This window comes from Gracilinanus agilis, chromosome 2, assembly GCF_016433145.1.
Source record: "Gracilinanus agilis isolate LMUSP501 chromosome 2, AgileGrace, whole genome shotgun sequence".
Classification (NCBI taxonomy): Eukaryota; Metazoa; Chordata; class Mammalia; order Didelphimorphia; family Didelphidae; genus Gracilinanus; species Gracilinanus agilis.
The window spans coordinates 545,048,630-545,066,901 of record NC_058131.1 but is presented as its reverse complement, the minus strand read 5'-3'; the positions used below and the strand labels follow the sequence as shown (position 1 = coordinate 545,066,901).

The window sequence follows — 18,272 nt, the reverse complement described above, 5'->3', positions numbered from 1 at the left end:
TTACACATGGTTATGCCACCTGCAAATGTCTAAGGCTAGATTTGCACTCAAATCTTCCTGACTCTTGGTCCAGCATTCTATCTACTGAGCTGTCTATTTTATAGACCAAATCCTGTCTGACCTGAAAGACCAGTTAACAAATCAACTAGGTAATTATAATTAATCCCCACTCAAATAGCCCTTCCCTTTTCACATATTCCAGAAAAAAATAGTAGAATCCCTTTTTAATGAATATCATTAGAACATTCAATTCTATATTACATCCCTATTTCCTTATTGCCCTGGCCAGCAGTCTATATTAATACCACTTTGCTGATGTGGTTTCAATGACTTTTGCTTGAAAAATTCTGTGCCATTAATATTTTCTCAAGTCCCCTCCTATCTAGTAGTCATTTTATTTAATTAACAGATATAATATTTTTGTATAATCAATAAACATTTATTAAGTGCCTACTCTGTGTCAGGCACGCTGCCATGGCTAAGGATACAAAGACACAAAGGAACATACTCCATATTCCAGTTTACATTCTATGTAACACTGTATTGGTGCACTACATTGTTAAATATTTTTAGTACTATCTGATCCATTTTTCAAAAATTCTATACTTCACATGGTAAATGCTTTTACTTATAAGAATGTAGTGTATCGGAGGTGGGAAGGTCCAAATGAATGGAAGTCAATAGCTCTGGATTCTAATTTTAGCTCTGACACTAATTTTGAGTGGTGTGACTTTGGGTAAGTCATACAGTTTAGTCCAACATTGTCTGTTGGTGGAATGAGCACTGTCCTGGGAGTCAGGAGACCTTGGTGCTAATTGCAAGATGTGTGACTTCAGATAAATCATCACAGCTCTGGAATTCAGATTTGTTGCTGTTCAGTTGTTTCAGTAACGTAGGGCACTGGGAAGTTAAGTGATTTACCCATGAACACACAGGTTAGGATGTGTCAGAGGCTAAATTTGAAACCAAGTCATACTAATAATCCTCTGCCCACTAGACCACAGCTGTTTTTAATATTATTATATCATTAATATTAATATCAAAATTAATTAATAATCATCTATCATGATATATAAACATATAATACAATGAATAACATATAATTATTATTTTATTATATTATCTTTTTTTAACCCTTCTCTTCTATCTTAGCATCGGTTCTAAGATAGAAAAGAAGCAAGGACTAGGCAATTAGGGTTAAATGACTTGCCCAGGGTCATATAGCTAGGAAGTGCCTGAGACTAGATTAAACCCAGGCCTGGTGCTCTTTCCACTGTCCTGTCTAAGCTACCCCTATCTAAATGTCTTAAATGAAATATCTTGAACTGATTTGACTAAACATTTTACTATTATACAAAAAAGCAAGATTGTATGTGAACATGGAGAAAATTAATCCATTGCATATAAAACACTTTAGAGAAAAAAGTCTGTCTCCTGTGACACTCAATATCTGTTATATTTACAAATATATTTAAACAAGCCTAGAACTCTTGACCAACTTATGAAAATTCAAATAGAAGACCATGAGATATTAACAGAGTAGTAATCACTGATTTGGCTTTAAAATATTTTATAGAAGTAAGTTCATATATCCTTATAGGCAAACAAATACAGTTTAAGGAAAAACTAACCTGAAACCAGGTTCCCTAAGGGACAGTGAAATTAAATGGGACCCAAACATTTTGTTATTCAAAACCTCAATGATACAAGTGGCAGTGACCCAGAAATACCAGTCCAGCTGATCCCAAAGCCATTGTAACAATTGACAAAATACAGGTTGGGCTTAATCTCCAATTATAGATGATTCTACTGAATGCATATAGATTTGCACTTGATGACCATTATTACTCAAAAGGGTTAGTTGTTTGCAGAAAAGAAGTAAAAGGAATATCCATGTGGTCAGTTCTTTTTTAAAAAACATATGAAGGGGTCAGCTGGGTAGCTCAGTGGATTGAGAGCCAGGCCTACAGACAGGAGGTCCTAGGTTCAAATCTGGCCTCAGACATTTCCCAGTTGTGTGACCTTGGGCAAGTCACCTGACCCCTATTGCCTACCCTTACCACTCTTCTGCCTTAGAACCAATACACAATATTGATTCCAAGATGGAAGGTAAGGGTTTTAAAAAAAACCATATCCACTTAGACCTAGCTATATACCACTACTGGGTATGTACCCCCCAAAGAAAATGAAATTAAAACATTTGTACAAAAATATCTATAGCTACACTTTTTTGTGGTGCCAAAAATTTGGAAAAGGAGGGGGTGTCCCTTGACTGGGGAATGTCTGAACAAATTGTGGTATATGATGGTAATGGAATACTATCGTCCTATAAGGAATGATGAGCTGCTTGATCTCCATATGAACTGGAAAGACATTTATGAACTGATGCTTAGTGAAATGAGCAGAACCAAGAGAACATGGTGCACAGAAAGTGAAATGTTGTGGAACAATCAAATGTCATAGACTCATGTAATGATCAAGAACAATCCTGTAGAACTCATGAAAAAGAATGTTAGGCACATCTAGAGAAAGAACTATGGAAGTAGAAACGCAAAAAAAAAACAAAACATAATTTATCACTCAGTTTTATGGGTATATGATTTGGGGTTGTGGCTTTTAAAAGATTACTTTATTACAAATATGAATGATATGGGAAAAGGTTTTAAGTAATAAAACAGGTATAAACCAGTGGAATTATCTATCAGCTGTGGGAGGGGGAATGAGAAGAGGGGAGGAAGTGAACATGAATCATGTAACCATGGAAAAATATTCTAAAAACTAAAAATTAATTTAAAAAACCTTTTTAAACATGCCCACTTCAGCTAACTCCTCTTAAAAACATTCATGTCCAACAATTATTAAAATCAATTAATTAATTTTTAAAATTCACTTTTAATATGAAAATTTTGAAAAATCATTAGTCTTAGGTTGGGAATCAAGGGGCAACAGGAGTGTGAAAGTTTTTCACAGAGCAGAACTCAGTCTGTGGATAGAAGTTCCAGAGTGGTATATTTTTGCTCCACCTCAAGAAAAACCTCAAAATCATTAGAGTTGTCCAATCATAGGATAATTTATCACGTCAGACAACGACTTTTCTGACACTGGAAGTGTTCAAGAAAAGGCTGTCAAGGATGATATGGAAGGCATTTATACTGTACTGCAGCTAGGCTATATGGCATCTAAAGTCACTTTTGATTCTAAAATTCTGCATTCAAAATAAATTAAAATTAAAAGGGGAGGGGGGCGGGGCAACTAGGTAGCTCAGTGGATAGATAGCCAGGCCTAGAGACAAGAGGTTCTGAACTCAAATCTGGCTTCAGGCATTTCCTATCTATGTGACCCTGGGCAAGTCATCTTCCCAATCATAATAAAGTATCTAGAAAATCATGGATACAATAAAGAACAAGATAATGCATATTTAATCCACTTGCCTAGCGCTTATTGCTTTTTTACCTTGAAATCAATATTTAATATTGATTCTGTCAAAATGGAAGGATTAAGAAAAGGGGTTAGAGGGATATTAACTTAGATGTCTAGGTTCACTAAAAAAAAAAGCTTATAACACCTTGCTGCTAGCTTCCATAGAACAATAATCTCTATAGATGAATGAGAGATATCCTCTCTCCTCCAGCCAATATGTTGTACAAAAAGTAACCAATATAATATGTCTTATTAATAACATGCCGGGGGCAGCTAGGTGGCTCAGTGGATTGAGAGCCAGACCCAGAGATGGGAGGTCCTAGGTTCAAATCTGACCTCAGACACTTCCTAGCTGTGTGACCCTGGGCAAGTCACTTGACCCCCATTGCCTAGCCCTTACCACTCTTCTACCTTAGAACCAATACACAGTATTGATTCTAAGATGGAAGGTAAGGGTTAAAAATAAATAAATAAAAATAACATGCCACTACACTAAACCATTAATAGGAAAGCAAGTCTCCAAGATAGCCACAAGGGACTTATGATGAAAATGCTAGCCACAAAAAAAGAAGGAACTATTGGAGTCTGAGAACAAATCTTCCCCTTTATTTCTTTCATGATATTTTTGTTGAATGTGTGATATGTTTACTATCTTGACATGAGCAAAATGGAAATAAATATTGCATGAAAGTACAAGAATAACCTATATCAGACTATTTACCATGGTGAGGGGGAGGGGGAAGAGAAGGGTAGAGAGGGAAAAAATCTGAAATCTAAAATGTCAGAAAACTATTGTCAAAAATTGCTTCTACAAGTAACTGAATTTTTTTTTAATAATGTGCCATTGACTATGCTCAAATGGCTTTAAAAGACTATGTGCCTTTTGATCCAGCCATACCACTGCTGGGGTTATACCCCAAAGAGATAATAAGGAAAAAGACTTGTACAAAAATATTCATAGCTGTGTTCTTCATAGTGGCAAAAAATTGGAAAATGAGGGGATGCCCTTCATTTGGGGAATGGATGAACAAACTGTGGTATCTGTTGGTGATGGAATACTATTGTGCTCAAAGGAATAATGAACTGGAGGAATTCCATGTGAACTGGAACCACCTCCAGGAATTGATGCAGAGTGAAAGGAGCAGAACCAGGAGAACCTTATACACAGAGACGGACACACTGTGGCACAATCTAATGTAATGAACTTCTCTACTAGCAGCAATGCAAAGATCCAGGACAATTCTGAGGGACTTATGAGAAAGAACACTATCCACATCCAGAGAAAGAACTGTGGAAGTAGAAACACAGAAGAAAAACAATTGCTTGATCATATGCATCAATGGGGACATGATTGGGGATGTAGACTCTAAGCGATCACCCTAATGCAAATATTAATAATATGGAAATAGGTCTTGATCGATGACATATGTAAAACCCAGTGGAATTACTCTTTGGCTATGGGTGGGCATGGTTATGGGGAGGAGGGAAGGGAAAGAACATGAATCATATAACCATGGAAAAACGTTCTAAATCAATTAATTAAATAAAAATTTCAAAATGCTAAAAAAAAATAATGTGCCATTAAGACCAAATATTTGTCCAAATAAAAAATTAATTTTATAAAATCTTGAACCAAAATTAATTCTAGTTATGGGAATTCAATTCTATGTCTTCCAAATCCCTTATTACTTACCTAGTAACTTCTTTTCACCACAAAACATTATGATGTCAGATCAGTTCCCAAAGGACCTCAGGAGACCTCCTGTGTGATTAATACAATTGTAGATCATTAGTATTTTATAAGTATTCATTAAACAAACCTTTTGAATTTCATTCTTCTTCCTAGTCATAATAAAATGTCTAGAAAGTGATGTATACAATAAGGAACAAGATAATGCATATTTAATTCACTGACTTGTCTCAAAGCCTTCATAAAGAATGAATAATTTTGTACAGAGAAACATGACATTTTTCTAATAGAGGTTATAAAGAACTTCAATACTGCAAAATAGAATATTAAGAGCAAACAGAAGAGCCCCGTTCTTTACCTTTTTATTTGAACCAGAGGCTGTATCTGTGATTCCATCATTGCTGAGAACTCTTTGATTTGAAAACTACCTACACCAAAGTGCAAATTCTGGGGCCTTCAATTCAGGTCTTCCTCACTCTAAGGCTGGCCCCCTATGCCACTGGTATTTTAGGAAATAAAATTACTTGATTCATATGGAATTGATGGGTAAATTTTAGGGCTTAAATTTGGAATAGAGTTCATTGTTCAATGCAACATGTACTTAATTTAGAGTAAGATCTAGGTATACTGCCTATGTAATCTTGACTAAGTCACTCTCTGAGCTTAATTATTCATCTATAAAATGAGGGTGGAGGGGGCAGCTGGGTAGCTCAGTGGAATGAGAGTCAGGCCTAGAGACTGGAGGTCCTAGGTTCAAATCTGGCCTCTGCCACTTCTCAGCTGTGTGACCCTGGGCAAGTCACTTGACCCCCATTGCCTACCCTTACCACTCTTCTGCCTTGGAGCCAATACACAGTATTGACTCCAAGACGGAAGGTAAGGGTTTAAAAAAAAAAATGAGGGTGGCCTACTTTTGTGGTAATTTTCCTAAGACCAGGCTCATAGAAATCCAAAATCTTTTGACTGCCAATACAGAATTCTTTGCTGCCACATCACATTTTAAATTATCACATTTTGATTATTTTAATACATTCAGGCTAATCATTCTAAAGTATGCACTCCACTTGTGGTTTTTTAATTATTCAGCACATTTCCTAAATTATTTTAATTCCCCAAACCATGATTTTTAAATATAAAAAATAGAACAAATGTGGCTTTATGATCATCTATTTGGCAAAATCAAGCTTAAATCAGACAGATCACCTAAGATCTAAAAATGTTGGGAGATGAAAATGTAGTGAAAAGAAGCCAGAAAATGGACAAAAGAGAAAGACAATCCATTAAAAAATTCATACCTTTGGAATAATTTATTATATGAGCAAAATAAGGCTTAGAGAGATTAACTGTCTCAATCAAGTTACAATTATTGTAAAAACTACTAATTAAGTATGTTCAAGGGGTAACTAGGTGGCTCAATTGATAGAGTCTCAGGTCTAGAATCAGGAAGACTCATCTTCCCAAGTTCAAATCTGGACTTAGACACTTACTAATTATGCGACAAATCATTTACCCCTGTTTGCCTCAGTTTCCTCCTCTATAAAATGAATTAGAGAAAGAAATGGCAAACCATTCCTGTTTCACTGCTAAGAAAACCCCAAAGGAGGTCATGAAGAGTCAGAAACAACTGAAAATGAATGAACAAGAGATATGCTCAAAGAGTTCAAACAGAAAAATAAAAATGGATTAGTCAGAATTTTGGAGTATAAGTTGTAAAAATTCTGTTGAGTATCTGCTTCAGTAAAGAAAATCCTTCTTATGCTACTTAACCTTCGGATATAAAGAAAAGGGATTAAGGGATGCTATATAAAGAACTATATCTTGATGGAAGATGGTCAACTGATTTCTCCTAAAATACAATAAGGCAAGATGTGATGAGAGCTTTTTGTTTCAAAAAAGAATACATATAATCTAAAAAGGACATTTTAAAATTTCTCAGGAACATAGTCAAAAGAAGTCTCCAAAAAGGTAAATTACCCACCTTAGAAATCTTACAGATGAAAAGCTTATATTGTCTAAAAAAAATCTTTCTCCTCACAATAACATTTAATGGAAAACAAAGATATCAAGAAATTAAACTGGGGGATGAACATTTAACGACTGAACAGAGAATAAATTGAGGTGGTATGGTATCAAGCTTCTGATATCACAGAAGCATTAAGAAATAGCAAGGGTTCTTGACAAGTAGAAGGCCAGAGCTTATTAAGACAAAGATAGAGCCACAAAGGCACAGAGCAGAAGCTCTGCACTAGTTGACATAACCTAAGTCAGTTATGGCAAACCCTTAGAGACCATGTGCCATGCCCCACCCCTTCCCTTACCCCAGAGAGGGGAGGGAGAAAATGCTCCCACTGGGCTGCTACACAGGGGGACAGGTCAAGTGAAAAAATGTCCTCAGATCAGTGAGTAGTGGAGGGCAGTAAGGGAGCAGCTCACCCAAATCCTTCTGCCTTTCTAGTAACAAACTCTGGTGGGCTATGGCTCACATGCCCACAGAGAGGTCTCTGCATGCCCTTTCTGGCACACATGCCACTGGTTCACCATCACAGGTCTAAGGGCTTCAAAACCTAAAAATAAAATCAGTGGACTGAGGTGATAGACCTGGTAAATTAATTCCAGGTATAAGTAAGCAAGCCAAAATTGACAAAAATTAAGACTAGAAAGAAGGTACCAATCTGTGCCTGCGCTATTTTTTAATCATGCTTCATTTAGACCTTCATCTTCATGTTATTATAGAAACATAATAATATAAATAGTGTCATTTTAATAAGTTATGCAAAGAAAAAAGTATCTTTCCCTTCAGCATAGAAGTCCTTAATCTGTCATCTGTGATCTTTTTTAAATATATAATATATCTGGATAGATTAATGTATTTCAATACAATTGATTTCCTTTGTAATCCTATGTACTTTCTCTTATGCATTTAAAAACATTATTTTGAGAAGGGACCTATAGATCCCTTTGGCTTCACCAAAATGCCAATGGAGTTTATATCACACAAAAAAAGTTAAGAACTCCTGTCCTAGAGGGAGGAAGGAGCTGAATGTCTATCATATCAAATCTGGTCAACACAAAGACCAACCACATTTGCAGAGGACTCATAATAAAACACATTACCCACCTCGGTGGAGATGGGTAGAACTCAAAGAGCAAATTGAGATATACTGTTTGCTCATAACCCAATGTGGGAATGTTTTGCTTGACTATACATGTTTGAAACAAAGGATTTGCTTTTTTTTTTCTTTCAAAATAGGGTAGGGGAGGAATTAGGAGAAAGAAAAGGCATATCTTCATTTGAAATAATTGTTTTAATATTTATAGCAGTTCTTATTGTGATGGCAAAGAATTGAAAATTGAGGGGATGTCCATCAATTGGGGAATGGCTGAATAAATTGTGATATATGTTGGTAATGGAATATTATTGGGCAGGATGACTTAAAAAAAAAAGCTAGAAAGATCTCCATGAACTGATGTAGAGTGAAATAAGCAGAACCAGAAGAATATTGGGGAAAGTAACAACAATATCGCACAATGATCAACTGCGAAAGTTATTAGACTTAGCTATTCTCAACAATATAATGATCTGGGACAGTTCTGAAGGACTTATGACAAAGAATGCTATCCATCTCCAGAGAAAGTTGGAGTCAGATGCAGATCAAAGCATATTATCTTTCACATTAGTCTATTTGCAGTTTTATTTTGAGGTTTAGACCACATCTTTTAATGTGTCAAAACTTCTTACAGTTTCTCACAGACGACCCAAAATCTCCTTTCTCTCTTCCTTTGCAATAGCTATCCCCAGGGCCAGGATGCATTTCTGCTTCACCTCAAAATCTTAGAATCCCTAGTTTCTTTTTTTTTTCAAGGTACAAAAAATCAATTTATTGACCAGGCTACCAACAATCATTAACTTAATAGTTAATGATTCAATAATCAGAGACAAAAAATGCAGGGTCTTAAATCACATAAATACAACTGCATGTTCTCTGGCAACTCATTCATCAGCCCTCCTCTGGCCAGCAAAAGATATTCTGATTGATTAGGGGAGATGTATCTCAGATTATGCCAAAAAAAATTTCTCCCAGCCTTTTTTTAACATGTCAATACAATTTTTAATGATAATTTTCAGACATTTTGCAATCCATGTTCTCTCTTTTCCTTCTACAATCCACCCCTTCCTAAGATGACAGGTAACATGACATAGATTATGCAGGCACATATCACTTATGCAAGAAAAAAACTCATGTAGAGGATAAAAGAGCTTCAATCTGCATTCAGACACCATTCATCCCTTTGATAGAAGTGGATAGTATTTTTTATCATGAGTTGTCTTGGATCCTTGCAATGATGATAATAGTTACTATTCACAGTCAATCATCATGTATTATTACAATTACTGTGTATAATGTTCTCCTGGTTCTGTTCACTTTGCATCAGTTCGTATAAGTCTTTCAAAGTTTTTTTTTAATCATCCTATTGGTCATTTCCTATGGCACAATAGTATTCCATTATAATCACATACCACAATTTATTCCCCAGTCGATGGTCATCCCTTCGGTTTCCAGGTCTTTGCCACCACAAAAGAGGTACTATATATTTTTTTTTTTGTACAACTAGATCTTTTTCCCCTTTCTATCATCTCTTTGGGATACAGGCCTAGTAGTAATATTGCTGGTATCAAAGATTAGTTTCTTTCAAAATTCAACTCAAGTACCACCTTTTCACAAAGTTTCTCCTGCTCTACCTTCCAAACTATCCCTCCTCTCCTAAAATTTACTGTGTATCTATTTTGTACACATTTCTATATAACTATACATAACCATGTTTCCTCCAATAGAATATAAAGTGCATGAGTGAACAGAACACTTCTTTTTTCATTTTTGTAATCCCATTAGTAAGCAAAGTGCCTGTCGAATAGTAGAACTCAATAGATGTTTGTGCATTCATTGGCTGACTTAATGACTGATTGGTAAGCTATGATATTTTATGATATTTTTATATTATCTTTTGCTAGATCAATAAGCATTTACTGAGCACCTACTATCTACTAGGCTCTGTGCTAAGTACTGGGGATACAAAGACATTCCTTCCTCTCAGTGAACTCGGAGTCAAATAGGGGAGACAATAGGCAAACAGCTATAAGCAATCAATATATATATATATATATATATATATATATACAGAATAAATATATGTTGTCCTGTCATAAATATATTGGATGGTAAAAGGTTCTGTATGATTTAGAAACACGTTCTACTCAGCCTAAAAACAGAACCAGAGTGAATAATTAAAGATTCCAATACTAGTATTCTTTGTCTTCTAAATCTTGCTTTAAATTGTATATCCTCATTAATATAAAATCTAGATCAAGAACTAAGGAAATAAAAAAACTAGTTAGCTAGTTATGATATGGCAATATGATACTTTCTCCTACTAAACTTCAACTGACCTTATTTTAATTGTGAGCTTAATTCCCATATCAAAGTAGCAAACATCCTCAATTTTACCCCAGGTAGGAAGCCTGCCAGAATCTATATAATGATTCTTTTCCCCTCAGCTCTTAACACTTGGGGTTTCAGAGTAACTTGAGCATCTAAAATCCTTTAACTATCTACCTACACACAAGTTATCAAAGAAAAGGCATTAAGTGTTCTTATCATTCTTTAAAAAGCTTTCGAATACTTTCACTGCCTACCTCCTATATTAGGGATAATTGGCTTTCTGCTTACCTCAGAAGAGGATGCTATCCATCCATAATTTCTGAATCTTTCCCATTATAAATCAGAAATATGAAAGCATGATTAAGTCACTTTTATCCTATATGCAAAGGTAAATAGAGACAGTGACTTTGGTGAACAAAAAAGATAAAGCATAGTGGCTAGAGGGAAGCAACTGCAAGTAAAGAAACTATGAAACACATTACTAACCAACTACTCCTTAAGCAAATTATGATTGGGCCAGGGGGATTGGGAAGGTGAAGGAGGAAAATCCAACTTTCTACTCTGTGCTAGGTGCTTTCCTGACACCACGGTAGATGGTTTGAATCTACTAAAGCTACTATGTAACTCTTCTTATAAGTAATTTTCTGATACCTCAAATCTACAAATCTACAAATAATCTGCCTCAGAGAAGTGGAATTAACATGAGCCTCTTGGGTTCAAATCCTATCTCTGATACTTACTATCTTGTTGACTTTGGGCATAATTCTTTACCTCTTACAAACTCAAGTTTCTTTATCTGTAAAAGAAGGGGATTGGAGTAGATAGATTCTGATACCCCTCCTCCAGCTCTGGATCTATAATCTGTGACCTCTCCCTACCAAGGCTTCAAAACAGAGAATAAGGCAGAAAATAGAAGATAAGGAGAAACATTTTCTTTTAACTTACTTTTTTTCAAGTGCTGATGGTTCACTAAGCTTATCTAAGAGAAAGGGGTAATATTTGGAGGGAAAATATTTATTGCAAAGAATTCCATTTTTTTTTATCAACCTGAGGTCTGTGAGAAACAATCCCTAAACCCCTTGTTTAACCTTGTTCTCTATAGGCCAAAGTAAATTTAAATTTAAATTGTAGTTCAATCATTTCAGTCACATTCGGCTCTTCATGACCTCATGTGGAGTGTTCTGGGCAAAAATACTAGAATGATTTGCCCTTTCATCCTCCAAGTCATTTGACAGATGAGGAAACTGAGACAAGCAGAATTAAGTGACTTGCCCAGAATTATACAGCTACAATCTGAGACCAGATTTGAACTCATGAAGAATAGGCACTCTATCCACTGTGCCACCTAATGGTGCCCTATAAGTGAGTTTACTCATTCATATATAGCAATAATATATAAAAGAGATGATCAAAAGACTCTCCCATCTTGCAGTCAGAGAGAGCTTGCTTTCTGTTTTGAGAACCTGTCCTTGCCCCTTGCTATAAGTTACATATTAAATTCAGGTTCAGTCAGTAGGGAGGTCCAGTGGAAAGTTGGGCCTCATTAGCAGTGGTTTTGAATATATGGCATGCCCAAACAGGTTCCAGGATCCTAAATGCAGTGGAACAATTCATATGTGAAGTACTCTGCAAGAATTCAAGTGTTATGTAAACATCATGACCCAGCGGAAAGTGCCAGAGGTCTCTGTTGTTAGAGCAGCTGGACTCAGATTCTGTGTCTCTTACACGTGAACAATATAATCTTCGTCAAGATACTTACTCTTCTGGGCCTTCATATGTACAAAAGGTTTGGTGGGAAGATTGAGAACTCTTCTGGGCAGAGGAGAGAGAGACGCATGCAGAGACAGAGACAGAGAGAGATCTGGATATTCATTGTATGTGGATTTAGACAGTACATGTTCCCTTGTATTACTGGGAAGGGGGAGGGTAACTGAATTTAACTTAATTGTTGTTTAGTTGTGTCTGTCTATATTTTTTCAGCAAAGACACTGGAGTAGTTTGTCATTTCTTTTTCCAGCTCATTTGACAGATGAGGAAACTGAGGCCAATGGGGTTAAATTCTTGCCCAGGGTCAGTGTTTGAGGCCAGATTTGGGAAGATGAATCTTCCTGACTCCATACCAGATGCTTTCTCCACTGTGACACCACGATGCCCCCTTTTAGCTCAGTAGCTATGAAAAAAAAGTACAGTTACTTAATTTGACAATGCCCCACATGACTTCTCCTTAGGATTTGTTGTGGCACCTTTTGGCTTTAACAATTATGAACCTCCTTCTAAATGAACTTTGAAGCTATATTCTTAATTCAGAAAAAAATGTTTTACTGTCATAAATAATACTCATATATACTACACACTTGACCATTTCAATGAAAATAACAAAGAAACTCAGATTATTGCTCATACTTTCTTCCAGGAAAAAGCCTGTGATATTACGACTTCCAGAGCAGCAGCTGTACCATCCCAAAGGGAATGTATATTTAACTTTTAAAAAATTATGTCTGTAGGAAAAAAATAAGATGGCATTCTAAAGATGTCATGATAAATACCACATATTCTTGTATGTGACTATGGAAAAAAATGCTAAACAAAAGAAGAGGGGAAAGTCCAAGGATAAACATGGATCTCTAAGCTCTACTGCTTCATAAATTGATTGAGAGTAATTCTCATTAGCTTTCCCAGTCACTTAGTCAATCGTTGATATCTGGTTACTGTGTAAGTACCTCTAAGCAGAAAAAAAAAAAAAACCAGACATCATCCTGCATTTTGGGTGTAGTCTATCTGGAACAGTTTATTAATGTTACAAGCAACTGCAGAGAGAACTATTTCCCCCTACTAGTGAAGGCATTTTGCTTAAAGCAAATTCCAATTAACTTCTGTAGTAATACTATTACAAGAGATAAAAAAAAACTGAATCAATGAAAAAGGAAAAGTATGGTTTTTCGTGATGTCTTTTCTAATATTTATCTATGATAATGTGAACATATCCTTGGGATCTGGACTTCTCAGGTGGCAACACTTATTGCTAACTCCTGCAATGCTTAGCAGTCTCACGATCTGTAGGTTTCAACACCCATGATATTCCACTTACCTATCCACCTGTGAATACTTTGCTTTTTTTACCACACTATTTTATTAAATGCCTTTGCTAAGAAATAACGTGTTGCTTAGTTGACTATTAAAGGTAAATCCACCTACCAGTGGGTTTATGAGCTATGGTTTTAGGAGGTGCTGACCCAAGAAGTACTTTGAACAGGGGTAGCCATCCACTGAGATCTAGAGGATACCCCCAGATGCCATATAAAATTATAAAAGAAATCAAGGCAAGAGCTGGCAAAAATCTTAGGAAGGAGAAATCATTTTCACCTTGCCGGGAAAGAAGAATGCATGAATCAATGAAAATTCAATGAAATCGAAACACCTAAGTTTGGCTTTAAAGTAAGTCAAGGATATCAACAGAAATGGGGAAAATAAGTAATTCTGTCATAAGAGACAGCAGAAACAAAGGTATGAAACAAAGGAAGGCTAAAATAAAGCTAGTACAGACAGTCTATTCATATAGCATGAGAAGAAAATGCAGGGGCAGCTATGTGGTAGAGGAGCGAGAGCATTAGGCTAGGAATCAGGAAAACTCATTTTCATGAGTTCAAATCCAGCCTCAGACATTTACTAGCTGTGTGACCCTGGTCACTTAACCTTGTTTGCCTCATTTTCCTCATCTGTAAAATGAGCTAGAGGAGGAAATGACAACCACTCCAACATCTTTCCCAAGAAAACCCCAGATGGGGTTATGAAGAGTTGGACATGCATCAAAACAATATGGTACTCATTAAGAGACAGAAGGAAAGATCAGTAGAACAAACTTGGGATAAATGACCTCAGCAAGACAGTGTATGATAAACCCAAAAAAACCAGCTTTTAAGACAAAAATTCACTATCTGACAAAAACTGCTGGGAAAATTGGAAAACAGTATGGGAGAGATTAGTTTTAGATCAATATCTTACACCCTACACCAAGATAAATTCAGAATGAGTGAATGACTTGAATATATAGAAGGTAACTCTATAAGTAAATTGGGTGAACACCTATCAGATCTATTAGAAAGGAAAGATTTTAAGACCAAGCAAGAATTAGAAAATATTACAAAATGTAAAATAAATAATTTTGATTACATTAAATTAAAAAGGTTTTGTACAAACAAAAACAATGCAAATAAAATGAGAAGGGAAACAACAAATTGGGAAAAATCTTTATAATAAAAAACTCTGACAAAGGTCTAATTATTCAAATTTATAAGGAGCTAAATCAATTATACAAAAAAGCAAGCCATTCCCCAATTGATAAATGGGCAAGGGACATGAATAGGCAATTTTCAGATAAAGAAATCAAAACTATCAATAAGCACATGAAAAAGTATTCTAAATCTCTTATAATTAGAGAAATGTAAATTAATACAAATCTGAGGTACCACCTCACATCTAGCAGATTGGCTAACATGACAGCAAAGGAAAGTAATAAATGTTGGAGGGGATGTAGCAAAATTGGGACATTAATGCACTGCTGGTGGAGTTGTGAATTGATCCAACCATTCTGGATGGCAATTTGGAACTCTGCCCAAAGAACTTTAAAAGACTGTCTGCCCTTTGATCCAGTCATACCACTGCTGGGTTTATGCCCCAAAGAGATAATACGGGAAAAGACTTATACAAAAATATTTGTAGCCATGCTCTTTGTGGTGGCAAAACCTGGAAAATGATGGGATGCCCTTTAATTGGGGAATGGCTGAACAAATTGTGGTATCTGTTGGTGATGGAATACTATTGTGTTAAAAGGAATAATGAACTGGAGGAATTCCATGTGAACTGGAACCACCTCCAGGAATTGATGCAGAGTGAAAGGAGCAGAACCAGGAGAATGTTGTACACAGAGACTGATACACTGTGACACAATCGAATGTAATGGACTTCTCTACTAGCAGCAATGCAAAGATCCAGGACAATTCTGAGGGACTTATGAGAAAGAATACTATTCACATTCAGAGAAAGAACTGTGGGAGTAGAAACAGAAGAAAAACAACTGCTTGATCACATGGGTCAATGGGTACATGATTGGGGATGTGGACTCTAAACAATCACCCTAGTGCAAATATTAATAATATGGAAATGGGTCTTGATCAATGACACCTGTGGAATTGCTTGTTGGCTACAGGATGGGGTGGGAGGAGGGGAGAGAAAGAACATGAATCATGTAGCCATGGAAAAATATTCTAAATTAATTAATTAAATAAAAATTTTAAGCAGAAAAAAAGAGTTGGACATGACTTAAACAATTGAACAACAACAGATAATCCTGGAAAAGTAATCTTGAGTTGGTCATAGTAGCATATGCCTGTAATCCTGCTACTAGGGGAAGCTGAAGCTGGTAGATTGTTTGAGTTCAGGAATTCTGGGATCACAAAGAATTGGACATGATTGAAAATGACTGAACAATAACCACAATGTCATAAATATTATAAGCATAGGAAGTCAAGGAAGAGGGAAGACTTATGGAGAAGCATTTAAGGTAGCTGTGAGTCCTTCCAGCTTCCTCTGTACTATACCCACAACTCTAGGGTCACCCAAGGGCTTCCTATACTTTTAGTATTTGGTAGGTAACTTCTCAAAGTGAAACACTATTCCAAACATTTATACCCCTATAGGGAATTCACACAGCAGCCTTCTCCTGCCTCTTTAAGTTCTTCCTTTCTGGAAAAGCAGCAGATAATTAAAAAGAATCTTCAGAGCTGGCAATTTTTAAATGGAATCCATGAAGGGAGAGGGCAGGAAAGGGAGAGAAAGAAAGATGGAGGCAGATGGAGAGAGGATAGATGACAATATTTCAATATAATTGACATCCTTTATAAGTCTAAATATTTTGCCTTATGTATTTTAAAACATTATTCTAAATCATATGGTTATATCAATAGATGCAAAAAAGCCCTTGACAAAATATAATGCTCATTCCTATTAAAAACACTGGAATGCACAGGTATAAATGAATCTTTTTTTCTTAAAATGATACAAAGCATCTACCTAACTAACCATCAAGTATAATTTATAATGAGGATAAGCTAGAAGATTTCCCAATAAGATCAGGAGTAAAATAAGGATGTCCTTTATCACCACTATTATTTAATATTGTATTAGAAATACTAACCATAGCATTGAGAAGAAAAAGAAACTGAAAAATCAGAATGGGTAAAGAGGTAATAAAACTATTCTTGTAAATGCTATGATTGTATGTGGAGAAAATCCTAGTGATTCAACTAAAAAGCTAGTTTAAACCATCAATAATTTTAGCAAAGTAGAAGGATAAAACAAACGCACATAAATCATCATCATTTTTATATATCACTAACAAAGACCTGCAAGAAGAGACAGAAAGAGATACACCATTAAAAGAACCACAGACAAAATGAAATATCTGGAAGTATAACAGCCCAAATAAATGTAGGAGTTACATGAACATAATTATAAAATAATTTTAATATGAATAAAGTGAGATTTAAATAACTGGACAAACATAATTGTTCATGCGTGGGCAGAACCAATATAATTGAAATGACAATCCTACCTAAACTAATCTATTTATTCAATGCCATCCCAATTAAATTACAAAAAAAAAAACTTTTATTGAGCTAGAAAAAATAACAATAAAATAAAATTCATTTGGAAGAACAAAAGGTCAAGATTATCAAAGAAATTAATGGAAGAAATATAATGGAAGGAGATCTAGCAGTACCAGATTTTAAACTGTATTATGAATTGGAAATTATGAAAACTATCTAGTACTGGCTAAGAAACAGAAAAGTAGATCAGTAGAACAGAACAGGGAACATATTTTTTATCAGATTTATGGATCAGAGGAGAATTTATGAATAACAAAGATATAGAGAAGAGAGCATTGTAAGATGTAAAATGGATAATTTTGATTACATTAAGTTAAAAAAAGGCTGGACAAATAAAACTGAAGTCGAGATAGAGACGAGTTGGGAAACTGACAGAAGTCCGGAGCTGGAGCAATGGCGGAGACAGACCCCAAAATTGTACAGGACCTGACCGCTGTGGTTCATACACTTCTCCAGCAGATGCAGGACAAATTTCAGACAATGTCAGACCAGATAATTGGCCGAATTGATGATATGAGCAGTCACATTGATGATCTGGAGAAAAATATCGCTGACCTTATGACCCAAGTAGGGGTGGAAGAAATAGAAGGGGAAAACAAAATACCAACTACATGTAATAGTTAAAGATTTTGTTAATCATTTAGAGTGAACTCTTGAAAATGTTTTTCACAAGCCAAGAGGTGAAGGAACAGATTTTCTCAACTAACTACTGTGTGCAAACATTTTTTTTAATTATAAAGCTTGTATTCCTAGAATATGCAGTTTAGTTAGGTTTCAAGGTGATTTATTTTTTGATTTCTTGTATGTGGTAGCTTCAACTATATGACATAAAATGTGTAAATATTAGTAAACTGAAATTCTGACTACTCTTGGCTAAAATTTTCAAAACTTTTAGTGCATTTTTTATCAAGTCATTTGTCATTCCTTTTGTAGTAGTTTCAGTTTAATAACAAATTGGTACAAGTTTTTTTAAGAAATGTATTAATTTTTTCAACTGTTATCAGATTCTCTTTGTGATCTGAAGCACCTAAAGTCAATGGTTCGTAATTCTTAGCACAA

General features: G+C 35.4%; 1 protein-coding gene across 1 annotated transcript; it reads left to right on the top strand.

Moving 5' to 3' along the window:
• The first annotated feature begins 17,606 nt into the window (after positions 1-17,606).
• On the top strand, positions 17,607-17,837 carry LOC123237949 (heat shock factor-binding protein 1-like). The gene has a single exon (XM_044665179.1). The coding sequence runs from the start codon at positions 17,607-17,609 to the stop codon at positions 17,835-17,837; it is 231 nt and encodes a 76-aa protein (XP_044521114.1).
• The last annotated feature ends 435 nt before the right edge of the window (positions 17,838-18,272 follow it).

What these genes read in the sequence shown, in the direction of transcription:
- LOC123237949 (XM_044665179.1), top strand. Translation starts at nt 17,607, where the DNA reads ATGGCGGAGACAGACCCCAAAATTGTACAGGACCTGACCGCTGTGGTT.